Source organism: Corvus moneduloides, chromosome 1 (assembly GCF_009650955.1).
Source record: "Corvus moneduloides isolate bCorMon1 chromosome 1, bCorMon1.pri, whole genome shotgun sequence".
NCBI classification, from domain to species: Eukaryota; Metazoa; Chordata; class Aves; order Passeriformes; family Corvidae; genus Corvus; species Corvus moneduloides.
Genome location: NC_045476.1, coordinates 99,491,382 through 99,509,380, shown reverse-complemented (window position 1 = coordinate 99,509,380; position 17,999 = coordinate 99,491,382). Strand labels below are relative to the sequence as shown.

At 37.5% G+C, this 17,999-nt stretch overlaps 1 protein-coding gene across 2 annotated transcripts in view; it reads right to left on the bottom strand.

The window, feature by feature from the left end:
- Positions 1–17,999, bottom strand: part of GABBR2 (gamma-aminobutyric acid type B receptor subunit 2) — a 473,703-nt gene that overhangs the window by 362,743 nt on the left and 92,961 nt on the right. For both annotated transcript variants that reach the window (XM_032119790.1, XM_032119799.1), the window contains exon 2: positions 3,717–3,854. In XM_032119790.1, coding sequence (XP_031975681.1) covers positions 3,717–3,854 — 138 coding nt within the window. The remainder of the gene's footprint in view (positions 1–3,716; positions 3,855–17,999) is intronic.

The following is a 17,999-nucleotide window of genomic DNA, read 5'->3' as shown; positions in this document are numbered from 1 at the left end:
TCTCCAAAAGTTGAGACAGAGTTCCACGTATTAAGAGACATGACCAGTGTGGTCAAAATCCTCATGCTGATTAAATGTTTGTGTTAATATAACAATTAGGAAAAGTGAGAGATGACAATAAAAAACAGGGGAAACAGCAATCCATATAAAATAGTCACTTTTGCCACCGTAAGCAAATCACATGGAGATAACAGTTGATGGATATCCTGAAATAGAAGAGAAAGACTGAATAGCTAGCTAACTGTCTCTTGTTTTACACTAACTGCATACTAGCAGGAATGCTTCAGTATACAGAATAAAAATACATAACTTGTCTTTTGTAAGATATTGAGAGATACTATTCATGATTCTTCTTCACTCTGTTTAATTGCCTTGAACACACATTGAGAAAGAATGGGGATAAGACTAATCTGGAAGAATTTGACATTGACATATTCTCCCTATAGAACAGCAACTTCCCTGTATTATGCCTTTAAGGCACATTCTCAAAGGCACAAGATATTACTGGCACTTTTAAACTAAAACACCAAAGGTTCAAACTGCTTCCACACCACAGCCTGGAAATCAAAGACACACATGCAGCCTCCAGCCCATATTCAGACTGTCACTCAACAAAGGACTGCTGGCACATAGAGGCTACCCATGGAGAGGCTTTTAATTTGAGAGGCTAAGGAATGGGTGCCTGCACTTGTCCTACTAAGAATATGTGTTCAAAAAGCATTTTCCAAGTTGTGTCACCTAGCATACCTCAGTGAAAGTCTTTCAGGATGACAAAAGTCTTTGCAGACTAAAACAACTTGCTCCTTTCACAGATATAAAATGCTCCATTAAAAAATAATTAATTTTGTTACAGTAAGAGATAATTAAATCAGCCAGCAGTTGAAGGCAGCTAATTGAGAACACAAATTCCCTTTCTGCTGCTGATCATAACTAAATCAGAATTTGTCAAGATGGAGAAGGAAAAGTACCTGGTTTTTGATATAGCATGGAAATAAGACATGTCACCTTCAGACTGAGACTCTTCTCAACCTCTGTAATCTTCCCTATTTCACATTGTTGCAGGACATCAGTTACCTGATTTAACCACTTAAGTAAAAGAGACAGTATCATTATCAAAAGCATACAGTAAGGAGTGTAGAGACTGAAGCTGCCTGGCAAGAATCTATTTCCTTCCCCTCCCTGATCACTACTACAATTGCCTGAGTAGCAAACGCAATATGAAAATTTCCAGCACATTTATACTCTTGGCTTTTTGTTTCACTGTTTGGTTTTGGCAGCTTCTTATTGTAGAGAACGGAGAAGAGGCAGAAAAGAAAAATTCATCCAAACAGAGGAAAAGCAGTCACCCAGTAACTTGGAAATCACGGCTAAAAGGCTTTCAGAATGGTTTTGCAGTCAGCAAGCCTCATACTGTATTTCCTCAGGAAAGTAATTTTTTTTTTTAGTTGTTATATTCTGTTATTCTTCTTTCATCCCTATTTTTCCCAAGACTATCAGTATCATCCTTCATTTCTCTGGCATGTAAGAAAGTCATCACTTTGCTGAACCTCATGACATCTGTGTAAATCAAATCAAATGTTCCTGCTAGAGGTAAGAGCTTTGTTTTCACAACTGCAGGCACAAGGACGGGGACAAAGCTTTGGAGTCAGACATCCAAATGCAAATCTTCTATTCAATAATACAATGTCAGGTTAGTTTTTGTCTATATGCTGTTTTCCCTCTTCTTGACTGTAACATGAAATGACTTCATCATTATCACAATAAAACAATTTATGTGAGTTTGCTCTGATTCCTTGAGGTGAAGTTTCAAGTTTTGAGGGAGGACAGCCTTGTATTTTATCAGGCTGAATATTATTGCTCCACTTCTAGGAGTTACAGATTTCTATCTTCTCCTTCTATTCAAGTTATGCTTTTAATCAGAGACACATATGACAGTGGATCCTGAGGAGTGGAAGGATTTGTACTCTGTTTCCCTGCTGTCTTATACATGCTACGTCTGCTGATTTGCAGATAACACATATTGCTGTCACCATGTGACATACCACTTTCACAAACAATATTTGGATTGGTACCATTACTGCTATACCATCCACTAAGCCTTGCCACACTTCCTAGTCATGCTGTTATTTGTGGTTTTTTCATCATTCAGTCAATCAATATATAAAAACCTGACATAACGAGCAGTTTTACCATGTGAGGATTTATCTAGTGCCCACAGAATACTAAGCCCAAGCAATCAAGAATACCTTGATGCACTGATATCATAAATAATATTTAAGACATAGTCACAGCCAGAGTGGTTAAACACAGAGAAATAAATGCTCTCTGGTAGCAATACTTCATGTCATTCTATAGTTGAACACATACATCGACAAATTCAGGAATTTAAAAGCTTTCTGAAACCTTTCCTTAGACTGAGAAATTTCATTAACAAATTGATTTCCAGATTGTATCAGGCAGAACCTGACTGCAAGTGAAAAGATTTTTAGCACAATGAAATCCTGCTATTTAAAACATCCTCCATCTTATAGAAATTCCATGTGACAAATTAAAAAAAAAAAAACAGAGCTCCAGCCACATACTTCGTTACAGGTCATGAACTAGGCCATTTTTTAGAGAGAGCGTTAAAAGATAGTTTCAAGCTTTCTGTTACTTTCTCCATTCTCCCCAGAGACACACTATTATTTGGTTTCCACAGAAGAACTGTTTTTCACATCAGAAAAAAAATCCTGAAGCAGAAAAAAAAAAAAAATCTGATCTGACAAGCACTGCAAACACAGTTAACAAGCTACTTTAATTATCCTCCTAAGATTTTCCCATTTGTACTCTGATCATCATCTTCTTCACAAATCTAATTATGCCTCATTTGTTCTTGCTGCTCTACTGTTAGTGAGTATTCCAGGTGGAAAAGAGGAGCCTGTTTGGAACTGTAACTTCAGGTAATTGTTTTAACTATATATTTTTTATTTTGCTATAGAATAATTTGCAGTTTTTAAGAAAAAAAAATATACAGGAGTATTTTTGGGCAATATGAATATTGAGTAGAAAGCCAGGGTATTTCCACATCAGAAAAGCAAAACTCAACGGCTATGTGAGAAGCCATCCATCTGAAAACTATCACTAGTCAGATGATTGAATAAATGAAGAAAATCATGCTATTATCATCTGCATTTTAGAGATTAGTATTAATAAATTCTGATTCCTCAGCAGAGGAAACCTTTCCACAAACTTGACCTTTGAGAAAGTCAGAAAGAAAACAACTGGGAATAAATGTGCTTCGTGAGTTAAATTCTGAGACACAAACCCAGTCACTATTTAGAATTTATGCACTTCCAGCACTTTTAAAGTCCATAGTAATTACTGCATTGTGACTGAGTACAGACTGAGTAAATGCCCTGAAGTACCATAATTTAAGGCCTGATGAGTTGTTTCATCTAACTTTTCAGAAGTCCTAGGTTTGCCCCCCTACCATGCCTGAACTTGATTTCACCTAGATTGCTTTTTGAGACCCATTATTTTTATTTGATTAGCCTACTGAGACAGATGACTGCTTCCTCAAACTCAAAGGCATTTTTGAGTACAACAAAATGCCAAGCCTTAAAATCCGGTTTTAAAGCTTAGCTTTAAAAGCATCAAACTTAAGTTTCTAAATTTTAAAAAAAGATCCAGAGACACAAGACAGTCAGCATTAGAATATATTCCATTCCATGCCTTACCTGAACCAAATTCCATCCCTTTAGAGATTCAGCAATGATAGAAGTAACTGTTGCACATACACCACCAAAAACCATCAGATGATTAGGTCCATATTTTATTGCATCATAGAAGGCTTTGAGTCCTTTTGCATTGTCACACTGGGAAAAAAAAAAGAGAGAGACAATATTCAATGTCACAAATAAAATAATTAACTAAGAAATAAACTATTGGGCAGCTGGGCAGAGAAAAAAATCAGGGGTTCCACAGATATAAACGTAAGATTTAAACTTGAAAAGTTAGAGCACTCTCTTCCAGATCCCTAATGTGCCATAGTAAAAGAACACCAACATGCTTCCTTACATTGTACAAAACCAGAATTTTGATACCTCCATTTGACAAATAATAACTAAGTCCAGCAAAAAATGGTTGACCAAAACATTTATTTTCTACATTCAGAGCTACCATTTCCCAAAGCAAAACTTGGAATGTAACACCACATTGTCAGCAGGACTTCCGTAGTCAGAGGAAAGCTTGACACTACTGATGGTCTCTATAAAAAAAGTTCTGTCTCTAATGTAGACTCCTAAGGAACTTCTATAGGAAGTCCAACCTCAGTATTCTGTGCAAAAATATATAGCAGAGAGCCTGTCATTTAGAAGGACAACGTAAAATCTTCAAAAGATAGCAAAATATTCTTTTAAAGTGCTAAGAATTAATTGTTCTGCTCTCATAGCTCACACAGCTTTGAGAGGAAGGCTGGGCTAAATGACATTCTGTGGTCCTTCTAACCTGACCTGTTCTTGGCTTCCCTGATAATTGGTTTGATCATTATTTCAGGTGTAAAGAATTTTACTGCAAACTGAGACCAGGACTGAAAATTAGGGGAAAAAGGCTCATGATAGTCAGTATTGCAAAAGATATATCAATCCTTGAATGAAGTCATATTAATCATTCATAATAACCCTAATTCCTAAGCTTGCAACAAAGTATTAATAAATTATGTGCCTGAAGGTAGGAATTTGATTCCAAACCATACTGGAAGTTAGGAGTGCCAACAGATTATAATAGCAGCTGCCACTGCTCCACTAAAAGCCACTTTTTTCTCTTCTTGAAACGAAAGTTTTCTGCCCTCTTTTGCCTATTCTACAAAGTGTTCCTTGAATGTACTCTTTATAAGAGCCATCACACACCAGCCTCCAATATTTCATTATGACTATTCAATAAAAGAGTTCATTTACTATCAGCATCCAAGTAGTAATTGTACTGAATTCTGCAGAGAGAATAAAGATTTTGACTAAGAAGTTCGGAAGCTTATATTAAGCTCCTTACTGAGTTAATATGTTAAAAGCAAAAATATTATATTTGCATTCTATCTGCAAGAATAGCATTATTGCTCCCACTTATTCAAAAGGATACAGATATTTAATGCATAGACTCTTTTAAATTGCATAATATAGCCCAACACTTTCCTTCTTAATGCAGAAAAAAACCCAAAACCACTCAGTATGGCAGAGGCTCCCCTATTAGTTTGATGTGTTGGTGGCAAGCTCACGTTGTGAGGGAATTAAAACTGTGATCGTTGGAAGAAGCAGCATCCTCCATTCTTACTCCTTCATTCCCTAGTTAAAGACCAGTTTATTCCAAGTGCAACTAGAAGGCTCAGCTACTTCTTGAATTTTTAAGCAGCCAAGGACAATACAGCTGTAGGTATCTTTATTTAATTGACATTTAGCCAAGTCTTTTCCGTCATCCACCTTATCATTTGAAGCTGCAGCAGAAGAGATTGTTGAATTGGTTTTCATACCAACTTAAAACCAGTGAATATAGTTATTTTTCTTTTTTTTTATTAGGTCACATTTAAAATGCATCACTAAGTAGCAGTTTGAGAAGAATACAAGTCCTATATGAAATAAAAATTATGTTAATAATAAAATGACTGTCCTAAGTTGCAGTCTGGGAAGGGCCTGTGAAAGTTATGGATAAATAAAATTCTACATTCTAAATTATAAAACCTTATGGTGTGTTATCTGAAGCAAAATTCATGCTAAAACCCACCCTTACATCACAAAACACTGATGCATTTTTAACTACAAAATGTTTCTCACTGCAGTAAACTTAAGCAATTATGGGTCCCAGTAGGTTGACTCACTGGGAGGTCCAGAATTGGCATTAGTATAAGGTCTTTCTTTCTTATTTGATCTTTTCATGGTTATGAATATACTAGCATGACAACAACCCTTTTTCCATCACACAGCAATTCTCTTGGGAAGGTATGCCAAAATATTTGTTCATCTCTCCCAAAGTGAAAGGTTCACACCACTGAGATATAGTACTGTTCAATCAAAAGTACCTACAATAACACCTGGGCTTCTCTTTGATGTGATCCAGTTAAAAGCCTACCATGTTTTCACCTTTGTACTTTCCTCTTGACCAGTCTCAGTTCTCTCTCTTCTAGGCCACCATGAATAATTATAGCAGACTCTGCCTACTCCTTGAGCAAGATCATTCCAATAGTCAAAGTATGTCTCAGAGATAAAGAATAAGAACTTAGTACTGTGGCTGGCCACAACTGGACAGAAATGAAAGGAAAAATGAGAAAGATGGGAGAAAGCAGACTTTCACATTTGTTTCATGACACATTTCACAACATACACTGTGTATAACATTCTTCCCTGCAAGCAACAGAACAGTCTGTCAAAAGCATTAAAAAATAAACATTCAGATAAAAATAATAGCCCTACCAAGCCAGACAGACAAGCAGTAGAAAACGTTTCTTCCTGCCTCTAGTCTGAGCACTGTATCCTTAGTGAGCTCCTGAAGCCCTCTGAACATATGCACTTTTTCAGAAATCCCAGATGGCCACCACTGCTGCTCATGGTCTTCAATTTCCAAACCCTACATATGTAACCCTAAAAGAGAGCAGTGCTGTTGGAGGACAACAATCACTGAAATTCCCATCAGATCACTACCAAACAACTTCTTGAATTGTTGTCTACAAGTGACTCAAGCTCGGTCCAGGAACAACCCTTTGCAGCAATCTATTTACAGTACAACAGAAGACTGCATAAGGACCAAAATCCACATTAAAAAGCAAAGGCTAGAAAGTCCTGGCCACATGTGGATGACATGAAGCTGACTGTCTTACTAATTGGAGCATGACAGGGAGCAATGAAGGGGAAAGAATCCTTAATAAAAAGTCACAAATTTATATGATGAAAAATATAACCTGAAGGAGCCAGCACTGCTTTTACTACCAAGTTTTGATCTTTTGCCTCAATTGTCATCAACATATCTACTTCACTGAGCTGAACAGCAGCCAGCTCACTTTCAACCCATATATAAAACCTGGCAGCTATGCTCTTCCCCTGAACTTGACTGCACATTGAAACACTGACCAAGGTTGCAATATGTTTACCCAAACTAGAATTTCAAATATATGTGATTTGTTACTCATCACAGTTTTCTTCAGGAGAAGGGGCTGAGAACTACCTACCCCAAACACATTAATTGTTGTGCATAGTCTCAGCCAAAAGCCAGCAATAAGCCAAATATAAATAGCAAACATACATATTAATGAAATAATTACATTAAGTGTATCTCTTAACACACTGTCTTGATACAGATTACCTGGGAGATTCACAAGGAAAAATACAACCAAATCACTAAGCAAAGGTTTGTGAAGTGTCCTGCCTCTTGCTGTGACAAAGACAGCTTAATATCACAGCTGGCACCTGACAAAGTGTGCATAGAGGCATCTATTTTAATTAGGAAAAACAGCCAGATGAACTGCATAAGAGACAAGTCAAAGGAATTTGTGGATTGAGGTGTTAGCCTTCCTGAATCCTCTTCAGAGGAGAGGCTGACAAATAAAAACTATTATCCTCCACTGGGAAAAGGATCCAAATACACAGGGAGGAAGAACTGCCTGAGACATTAGGGGTGCACAAGGACAAGAAAAATTTCTGGAGAGAACAGCAGAGCAGCTGAATACACAGGAGAGACCTCCAATCTACCCAAAGGCCCTCTGCGGCTGAGAGAAGGATGTCCCATGTGAAGGCCACGCATCACTGAAGTCAGGAGAAGCAGCAGGACTGACCTGTGAGGGTTGCTGGCTGCCAGGAAGCCTGTCTGGCAGACAGTGAAAGAGACACTGGGGTGTGCACTGAAATCCTCATGGCCATAAATATAACGCACTGCAAATCCTTGGGGCACAGAACAGAAATTTGAATGGCTCTCATACATAGAAATTTTGCCAACTCTGTAACATTGACAGGTTTGAGTAATTACAGGGCTAGCACAACAGCAGATACTCTCAATTTAACCGATCTTGTTAGAGTTGCACAGCAAGGAACATTGTAGGGATGGATACACTGGTCACATGTGTGATATGTTCAGATTTCTAGCTGTTGGATAGCTATGCTGAACTGTTCCTCAGTAAGCTGTATTCTGGCACAACTATACTTTTTCTGAGTAAAAGCAAACATGAGGAACTATTTTGGTGTCTATTGAGCTACTGACAATTGATGTTAGAGAGCCTTTATGAAAAGAGGGACTAACAAACAGCTGTCATCTGCATAATAAAATATCCAACTTTATCGAGCGATATGAGAGCTTTCAGCAGCACTCTGCCCTAAATGCTCATAAATATATAAAGACACTTCTTTGAACAGAGAGAACAAAGGTATAAAGCCTTACTCCTGTCCTCTGCAAAATCTTGCTTAGAAACTAACTGTGTTACAACATCACCTCAAGTGGAGCGAAGAGATGAGGAACGCCAACAATTATTTTAATTTAATTTTCATCGACTTCTTCAAAGACTTCAATAAATATAGACAATTCAGTGAAGAACATATAGACAACTTCTCAGAACTACAAAAAATGTCAATCAATTTAGCAAACTCTGCCTGTTTTGCATGGGCAGGGCATGCTTCCCCTGAGGTTTCTCTCTGTTTTCAAGTATCTGCAATTTAAGTACTTTAAAAGCCAGCAACTAGATTTTTGCATTTAATCACTGTAGCTGGATTTTCTTTCCATGAGTTTTCCATGAACCTCCACTTTGACAACCACAGCATCTGGTGACAACATAATTATCCATTGAAAGAAAAAACACTACCTTTCATTTGTTCTAGAATACTTCACATTGTGCAAAGTAGGTGTGAGATATCTTGCCAGGGGATGTTATGAATGCAAAAAGTTCACAAATACGTGCAATTAAATTGGACTAGTTCATAGATCAAAAAACAATTCAAAACTTCTTAATGGAGAGATGTCAGTTTTCTCAAGAAATTCCTGAATCACAGATTATTGGTGGCCAGGATACTACTCCAGGGAAGCAAGACTAAAATCTCTCCCTTTCTTGCTGATCAACTGTTCCAAGACAGTGCAAAGTACTTGCATCAACTCTGGTCTGAACTGCTACAGCCATTCCTATGTTCTGCATTTGAAAAACAAAAGCAAACCCCTCCAGCAACTACACTAAACTTCTTGATCTTAAAACTGAAGGTAGATCATCCCAAACAGTAGGCTTTTCTGTTATGTGATTTCCCTAACATCTTTTAATTTTAACTGCTAGCAGTCATATTTGGTTTTGCTTTAGAAGAAGTGCAAACAGCAGAGGAGGACTTAATCTATTCAGTGAAGTAATTCCCAGTAAATTAACTCTCTTACCTTGCCACCTCTTGACATACTTCTCGACTTTACCTAGCAACTCCTTTATCTGATTCTGCCTGCTGCACAGCTCATAGAGTGCTACCACTAAGGTACTGGTGCTTGGCATCTCATTTAACAGCTTATATTCTGCCTTAAGCGTCACCAGCCTCTTTAATCACTGCTTCCAAAGCAAGGGGCACCACTCACTCCTCTGTCCCCTCATTTCCTAAGAGACTCTCTACACACCTTGTGAAGGCTCAGCCTCTTGCTCAATGACATTTTCTTTTTACTCGGTTCCCTGTTTGGAACTGAGTCCACCAAGAAAGATAAACAAAGATTTGCTGTCTCTCCCTGTAAGAGAAGTATATTTACTTTTCCCAATAATGCTCTTTTTCTTATTATATGACTTTTATTTTCAGTCTCGTTACTATTTCTTTGAGTATATAACATTTACACGAAATGATTCCAATTTAAGAACTCCAATATGAAATGGAATTGGAATGTAGCAAATAGATAAATCCTGTGTAATCAAAACTGATTCTATGTTTCCATCCTGATTAAATATGCAGTAGTAGCAGAGATCAATTTGACTTCCTCTTTTGAGAGAAAACTTGCATTCAGCTTGAAAGGTGAAGTCTTTCCTCAAACAAAGGTAAAGTTTTTTCCCTGATATGTAACTGTAACACACACAGAAGTTCAGAAGACCATCCAGAAACATTTTGTGTGTTTGTGATATAAAGATCACTCCCTTTCAAAAACACAACTATTGGACTGATGTGGCAAAGTTTTGGTAGTAGAGGAGCTACAGGGGTGACTTCTGTGAGAAGACACTGGAAGTTGCCCCCACATTTGTCCCCAGAACTGACAGCCAGTTCTGGCCAGTTCCAAAACTGCTCCACCACTGCCCAAAGCTGAGCCCATCAGTGGTGCTGATGAAACTCTGCGATATTAAATAACAGGCAAAAAAACCACTGCACAATAGCTGTGAAGGAGGAACAAGAAAAAATATGTGAGAGCAGCCCTGCAGGCACCAAGGTCAGTAAAGAAGGAGGTGCAGAAGATGCTGCAGGTGCTGCAGCCCATGGTGAGACAAGCTGTCCCCCTGCAGCCCATGGAGGTCCATAGTGAAGCAGAGATCTACTGTATGTTTTGGTTTATTTTATTTTTTTTTTCTGGCTGTACAACTATCACATGCAGGAGTTGTTCTATGCAGAGATGAAATTCATAATTCAGGTAACACTGGCCAGGATGTCTGCAAGAAGTTGAGCAGAAATTCAAATCATTAATATCTCGTTGTGACTTGCTAATGGAAAGCTAACATTTGGGCCTTACAGAGCTCCTATTTTGCAATATGAGCAATTAGTCAGATCCCACAGTATAAGTTACTGAGTTTTGTTGGATTTTTCTGCAGTCGGACCTGTCATCTTACCTGAATCAAATTGGTGTTAATTCAAATATTCCTGGACCAGAGGGGATTTTATAACATCCACACTGTATTGGTTCAGCCACAACATACAGTCCGTTTTATTTAACTCATTCCTGCACCAATCCGATAAAATATTGCACAAGATAGTTTTACAGATGTTTTCTAATTTGCAGCATTAATTGAAATGGATGAATGTTCCCACACACAATGTCATCTTGAATTAGAAGTTTTTCCAAGTATCCTTAAAGCTGCATGTGGATGTTCACATTTGCCCTACTATGGCATAAATATATAAAACACAAAACTAAGTCTTGGTATTGTATTGGTTTTTTCTGACATTTCTGCACTCGAACACCAATCAGATATTTTTGTACATTCAGTATGAACAGGGAGACCAATACTTTGCTTACTTCTTCCTCCCAACCTAACCTGTACTACTCCATTGTCATTATGTTTTATGGAAATAAGTGGAATTATGAAAAAGCATAAAATTCCAAAGGAACAGTAAAATAATATATCCAAATAGATTTAGAAAACAAATAATATGTTCTGGTTTTGAGAAGAAGTTGGCTTGGTTTTCTCCAGCTATTCCAATTTTTACCAACAAGTTCAACATTATAATGATTTCTAACTAAACAAAGAATTAATTGAATTATTCAATAATTGAGGAAAATATCTTCAGACTTTATTTTAATTTTTTAAAGTACCCCTAGGAAATCAGTTGTGGTTTTGCATTTAAGTAACCTCGAAAGGTGTTAATTGTTTCAGACACTTGAGTCCCAAGATCATTGCCACTTAAATTTCCTGTTGCAATCTACTGATTATTTTGTTGTCTCTCAGACATGTGCTGTAGTAGATTTACAAAGGACTTGCCCACTGCAGTTCAAGTACAAAATGAAGAGCTAAGGGAGACAACACTGGCAGGTTCAACACAGAGGCACTAATGTCAATTCTTCAGTTTTGTACTTCTCTTATTTTTTTTTCTTCCCTTCATTATTACCATTTATTATTTATTATTACACTACCATAAATAGCCTATGTTTTCATTGTCACATTCTGTTGAAATATTTCAGTTAGATTTCTTTTCATTCTCTCCCCTGTGCTTTTTAGACTATAAGGAAAAATTCAGAAAAGTGAAAAGATGTGTCATTTAAATATGACATTTGATTTTCTTCTCCAGATCTAGAGTATGAAAAATATATGATGTTTAGCATGAACAATCAAAAATAATAAATCATACTTCATACTGTGTTTTGCAAATACATTTTCTGAAACTACCTGTAAAGGTATAGTTTCACCAATTTTCTTCTTTCCTTATGTCTACTACTAACTATATATTCAGTTTTAATAGGATTGGGTTTTCTTTTCCCAGGCAATTTTGGGAATAGGAAAATCACCTCATGCAGGGAAGGGTACCATCTCTGAACCCTTAGTGGGTCTTTTCAGTACACTGAAAATTGTTAGATACTAAAAATGTGTAACTCCTTTTAACTGCGACAGTGCTCTTTGCAGTGAATAAAAGAAAGGACTGAAATAAGAGCATATAAAAGCAGAAAAATCTGAATTTATAAATAAAAATCAAGAAGTTCTTGTAGGTAGAAGAGAATAGAGGTGTATTAGAGCAAAACATTTGAAGTACCAGTGATATACATGATAGAATGCCTGGCACCCCTCTCTGCAGTAATAAGCTGCAATTGAAACCAAGATAGGAGTGCAAAGATATTTTGAAAAATCGCTTGACCCTCAGCAAGCAGCAAGAAGCAGTTGTAGGGGAAGTCTGCTATATGAATTCTTTCTTTACCATGACCTACTTACTCATGAAAATGACTTCATTTTTATAAAAGGGGTAGGGGTGGGGGAAAAAAAAAAAAGAAAGAAATCTTTCTTGATACTCTTCTGACATGAAATTCAAATATTATTCTGAGGGTGAAGCAATATCAAAAAAAAACCAAAACTCTTCAGCATCCTTCTAGTTAAGGGTCATGTTGAAATAAAGTCTCCCTTGTGTGCCTCTGTCATATGGCAACAGGGCCCACGTCTCAGTGCTCACAACCACAGAAATTTCTAAATAAACATTCACCGGGGATGACAAGAGACACAGATGACTCCGAGGCCCTTCAGAACTGTTTTTATAACTTCTGAAAGTCATTTACCAGGAAAATGTGAGACAGTCTCTTAAGCCATCACAAGGATGTCTGTAGCATCCTTGAGAATATATTTGAATTTTAATAAAAGGTCCGAAAGCACCTGGCATTTTTGGAAAATATGATGAAACTCTTTTACTTTAGAGGATGATAATCAACATCAGGAGTGCTTAGTGGTACATGTAGCTCCCAGCATGACTTTTTCTGAAGCAATATTGTTTAAAAGAGGGTTTTTATCCTTTTTTTTTTTTTTAAATTCCCAGCCAGAACTTCAGTAACAGAGAGAGAGATCAGAATTAAAATACAGCTGACAAAGTAAGAGGTTAGAAAGGGCTTAATGAATTAAGAATAGCAAAAAATAATTTTTTTGACTCAAAGGTCAAGAAAATCTGGTGTAATAGCCTTTATCACAAGTCCACGATTTTTAATTAAAATCTTTCTGTGATGTAAAACAGTTGAACTTTGTCTATTGTGAATAAAGCTCTGCTAAGCTAATTTATCTAATGAGGAATAATTTATGATCCTTTAGATAAGCTACCATTAAGTTAGCCCATAACAGCCAAATTAAATCCATGGTATGCTTTAATTTGGCTTAAATTTACATAGCATGAGACTACAATAATTCACCATTTTGTAGACATCTTAGGCTGAAAATGGGTAGAGTGCATATAAACACAGGTATCACCATTTTTTTTCCCCTTAATACCTGGCAAAAGAGACAATATGGAGAGAAAAAAGTTTTATTTTAGCAGCTACTCAGATGGGATGACATTCAGGCCATGAGTAGGCACAGTGCTTCACAGCCAGCAGGTATGAAAAACCCCCAAAATCCCAGTATCAGGAACCTTGCTAACAAAAACCTGAGGTGTCACGGACTTCTCTGCAATGCAGAGTTGACTCAAAGTTGAGTCTGAGAGGCAAAGGAAAGAAAAGGACCAGCCCTAGAAGTATGGAGAGTTACTGGAGTGGAAACATGTTCAAAAGGTTTCCAATTTAATGAGCTCTGTAGGCAAGATTGTCACGGGTATTACTGCAATCAAACTTAATTTGTTTTTTCCCTATTTAAAGGCTCACCTTGATCCAGTTGATTTTATATTGCAGGAAAATAAGTGGTAGAGATTAGGGACCACTTCAAAAACATGAAATGGTGGATCTGTCTGACGTGGTCCTGTCACATTCACACATGGACACTAAATTTCAGTGGCTTTAAATCTATAAAAGCAAGATACTTCCTCTGTGCTGCAAATTGCAACGTGATTAACAAACAGGTGTTCCTTTGCAAGATCAAGTAAGGGTAGCAGACTGACAAATAAATCCTCACCACTCATATTCAGCAGTGTAGTACAAGATTTCAACAACCAGAATGACCAACGTTCTTTTTCTTACAGCCCTTACAGAAAGTCTTAATTCAGCTTGCCAAGAGCAGGGTATTACTCACCTTGAAGTATTGACCCTTGGGGGTTCTCTCCTTATGCTCCCCCCCTAAAAAAAGCCATATGGCACAAAAGTGAAATAAAAAAGCTGAGCTGAATGAAGGTGAAATGCCCACAGAGAGCACAGCTCAAACCTGCAGTTGGCCCCAGATCAACCACCCAGACCTTTAAAAGCAAATATATTCAATGCAAGTCTGGAAACTGCCAACAAAATCCATACCAGAGCCTTAGACCTGCTATCTTGCTCATCTTAGCATAATTAGGTCACCCTAATTTTCTTCCTTTAGTTTCTTAAATGTGTTATATACTTGAGACACACTCACAACAACATTTGTTCCTCAGCTCCTTGCCTGCTTGCCACCCAAGATGAATGCAGGAGCCCAAGAACTGCTTTGTCTCTGTATACACTCTCCTCCTCCATAACAAACCCCAACATGAACTCCCTCAGACATGTCTCACTGAACTAGTAATTCCTGCTGGCTGTTAACCAAGCTTTACAGAAATCTCACTGACACACCATGAAGAAGTTCCAAACTACCAAATCCTCTGTCATTTGCCCCGTTGCCTTTATATTGTGGCTTTATTTGAAACCTCCCTGACTGCAGCTATTACTTTGGCACATAATGCTCTGCTAGGCAGTGCTACCCCACAAGCAAATTCTACTTATATGCATGAGTAGAATTCATGTCTGTGTAAATTGACTTTTTTAACTTGCCTAAACTCCACTAAAAATGGCTTGACTAAACTCTAATAAACTGTAAATTACTAAACTCCCTGAATCATCATAGTAGAAAATTCGCACACTAGCATAGTAACTGGAGAGAGAAACATGTAATTTTTCCCATCTGTCTACAAAGATAACCCTGCCTTAAAATCTCCATGAGTTTGTCAGTCTCATTCAGTCCCAAGCTGCCCAGAGATAAAAAAAAATAAACTTAAAAATCATGCAAGTATCAAGTTCCTCAAGACCGCCTGCTTCCTCTTATACCATGTACTTCAACAGAGCTAAATTGCTTTAAGCTTGCACAGGGAACAGAGCAGATTCTTGACATTCTTTTGCCAAACATGTACTGACTGTCACCCAGAATCTTAACAGGCTGAAATGGTATAAAATGCTAATAGAATGATTCTAATTGTTCTGTCAAGCATGGCTGACACTACACTGTCAAGTAAAGAAAAGTACTTTGTACAGCTCTGGATCAGTTTTATTTTTTACTATGGCATCATATAGGTAAAGGAAGTGGTGTGAATGAGTTAAATTTGTCTTACCATTTTTTAGGAGACAAACTGAAGGAAAACATGCAAGTCCTGACAACGTGAAATATTAAATTGACAATGACCTTGTCCAAGGAAACCATTCTCAAAATGAACCAGTGCTATGAGTACCTCACGAGATTTCAAATGTCTTACTTGATATGACACTCAGAGTGTCTCAAGGGGAGGAAAGGGGTTTCTGTCATTAAGTCTTCTAGTACAAAGTAGTGGTGCAGTAAAAGATCTAAATAGGTTTTCTGTTGGTTACTGGAAACTGCATAAATTGGCAGCTGCGGAAAATGTTGGTGCAGGAGGGAGGCACAACATCTAATTTAAAACCAGTAGTGGGAATGTATATTAGCAAGATTAGGAGTTCAAAGCTTTGATGAAATACAAGCAGAAACACTCCAGTGCCATAGACCAGGTGGCACAGTAGAGCCAAGAAAAGTTCTGAGGTTGTGGTCAGAAACATATCACTGGGCTACTATCTTTCCACAGCCCAATCAGAAGAGTTTATGCAAGTGGTTCCCACTTCAGGTAAAGCAACTTGACAAATTTCTACTAACATTAACAATTGTTTGAATATGTCTGCTGACCCCACATTGAAATGGATAAGTTCACACCATCTTTTCCACTTTGTCAAAGCAGGATGTGTAGGTACGTGTGTGTCAGCATGTGCATGAAGGGGCAAGGACAGAGGAGGGACAAGGTCAACAGCCTTGCTGGTTGCCACAGATTTTCCTGCAGCTCTGATTTGACTGGTATGCTTTGAGGGTGAAGGACAACACAGCAGTTAAAAGGAAATGCTCTTTTCAAGCACCCCACATCTCGGCTTCAAGAATAGGACAGTTTGCCATCAGAGTTTCACATACTAATCTTCAAAAAAGAAATCTGTAAGCAAACAAACAACAACAAAAAAAACCCCTCACCCCAAACAAACAAAACCAAAACAAATCCGCTCCAGCAAATGAAGCTGGAAGCACAAGTCAACTTGCTGAACTAAGCACATGGTGACAAAATAACATCTCAGGTGCCAGCTCATGAGAACACAGAACAGCTCCTCCCTCAGGTACAGTGGAGCCTATATTCCCCAGTAACAGTAAAACCAGTGGAAAAAAGGAGGGATAATTTCTTCCGCTGCCTCCTACTTACACTGCTATATGCAAACTGATGGAAGACTGTGTGAGTACCCTCTTCCAGTGTGTTCAAAATGTAGTTTAAGCTGCTGTAGGAGTTGGAAGATAAGAGACTCACACCCACAGCAAAGAGGAGGGAGAGACAGGGATATGGATGAATCACAAATGTTAACATGGATTTGGGTGGCATGTGATGTGTTAGCATGCAAACATGCCAGAGTTGGAAGGTGGGGGGGAAGTGTCATATATCTCCCCTAACCACAAAAGCTTATTGACTTTTTTAAGCTCAGAATTTTTCCACAGATATGCAGATATGACAAAACAAGTACACCTCCAGATTTCAGAACTCCTCATGCTTTAAATTCATTATGATAACAGTATGGGAAGGAAAACAGAAAATTTGTCCACTGCTTCCTCCATTGCGTTGCAACCATTTCTGTAAAGTTCCTTTATTCATAAACTATGAACAGTGTGTTCAACCATAAATATTGGAAACAAATATGAACATAATTAATTAATTGAGATCACAATAGAAAACAAATTTAGGAAAATTAGACTACAAGAGTTATTTGCAGTATTACTCAGAGAAATTATTTCCCAAGTTTGCATTTTAACACTTAAATCAACAAAAGACTTTTCAGCACTTAATATTGGGTACACAGCCTATTGATAATCAACTTCTGAGCCCTGCACACTTCTGCTCTATGCCATGACATAGGGAAACAGATTAGCTCACACTAACAAAGCACTAGTTCTTCTTTTGACTAGTTCCTGACAGTAAGAGACTCTCTAGTCTTGTTTTGATGGGTTTTCAACTTGTTTGTGCATTAACTCCACCAGGTGTATTAGGAACAACTTATATACTGGTTACTCCCATATTCCTCACTGAGTAGAAAGAATTTACCTTCTAATCCATGATTTATCATTGCTGATAAATATGCACATGCAACTTGAAATGTCATTTGACAGTCTAACTTGGCCTTTTCAAAAACATTTATCAGCATTAGTTCCTGTACCTTCTCACATCCAGCAGATATTGGATAAGTTCTTAATTACAAATTCTTAGTGTCCAACAAATAGGATGCTATGATTCTAAATGACACTTAACCAAATATTTAAAACAATACGACTAAGTTATGTAAGACCTATGTAAATTAAGCTGATGTGAAGCTTTAGTGCAGCCTAAAAGACACATTAAAAAAAAAAATCACATTTTTATCAGGTACCTGTGTTAAAAGTGACACAATACAAATAGCACTGC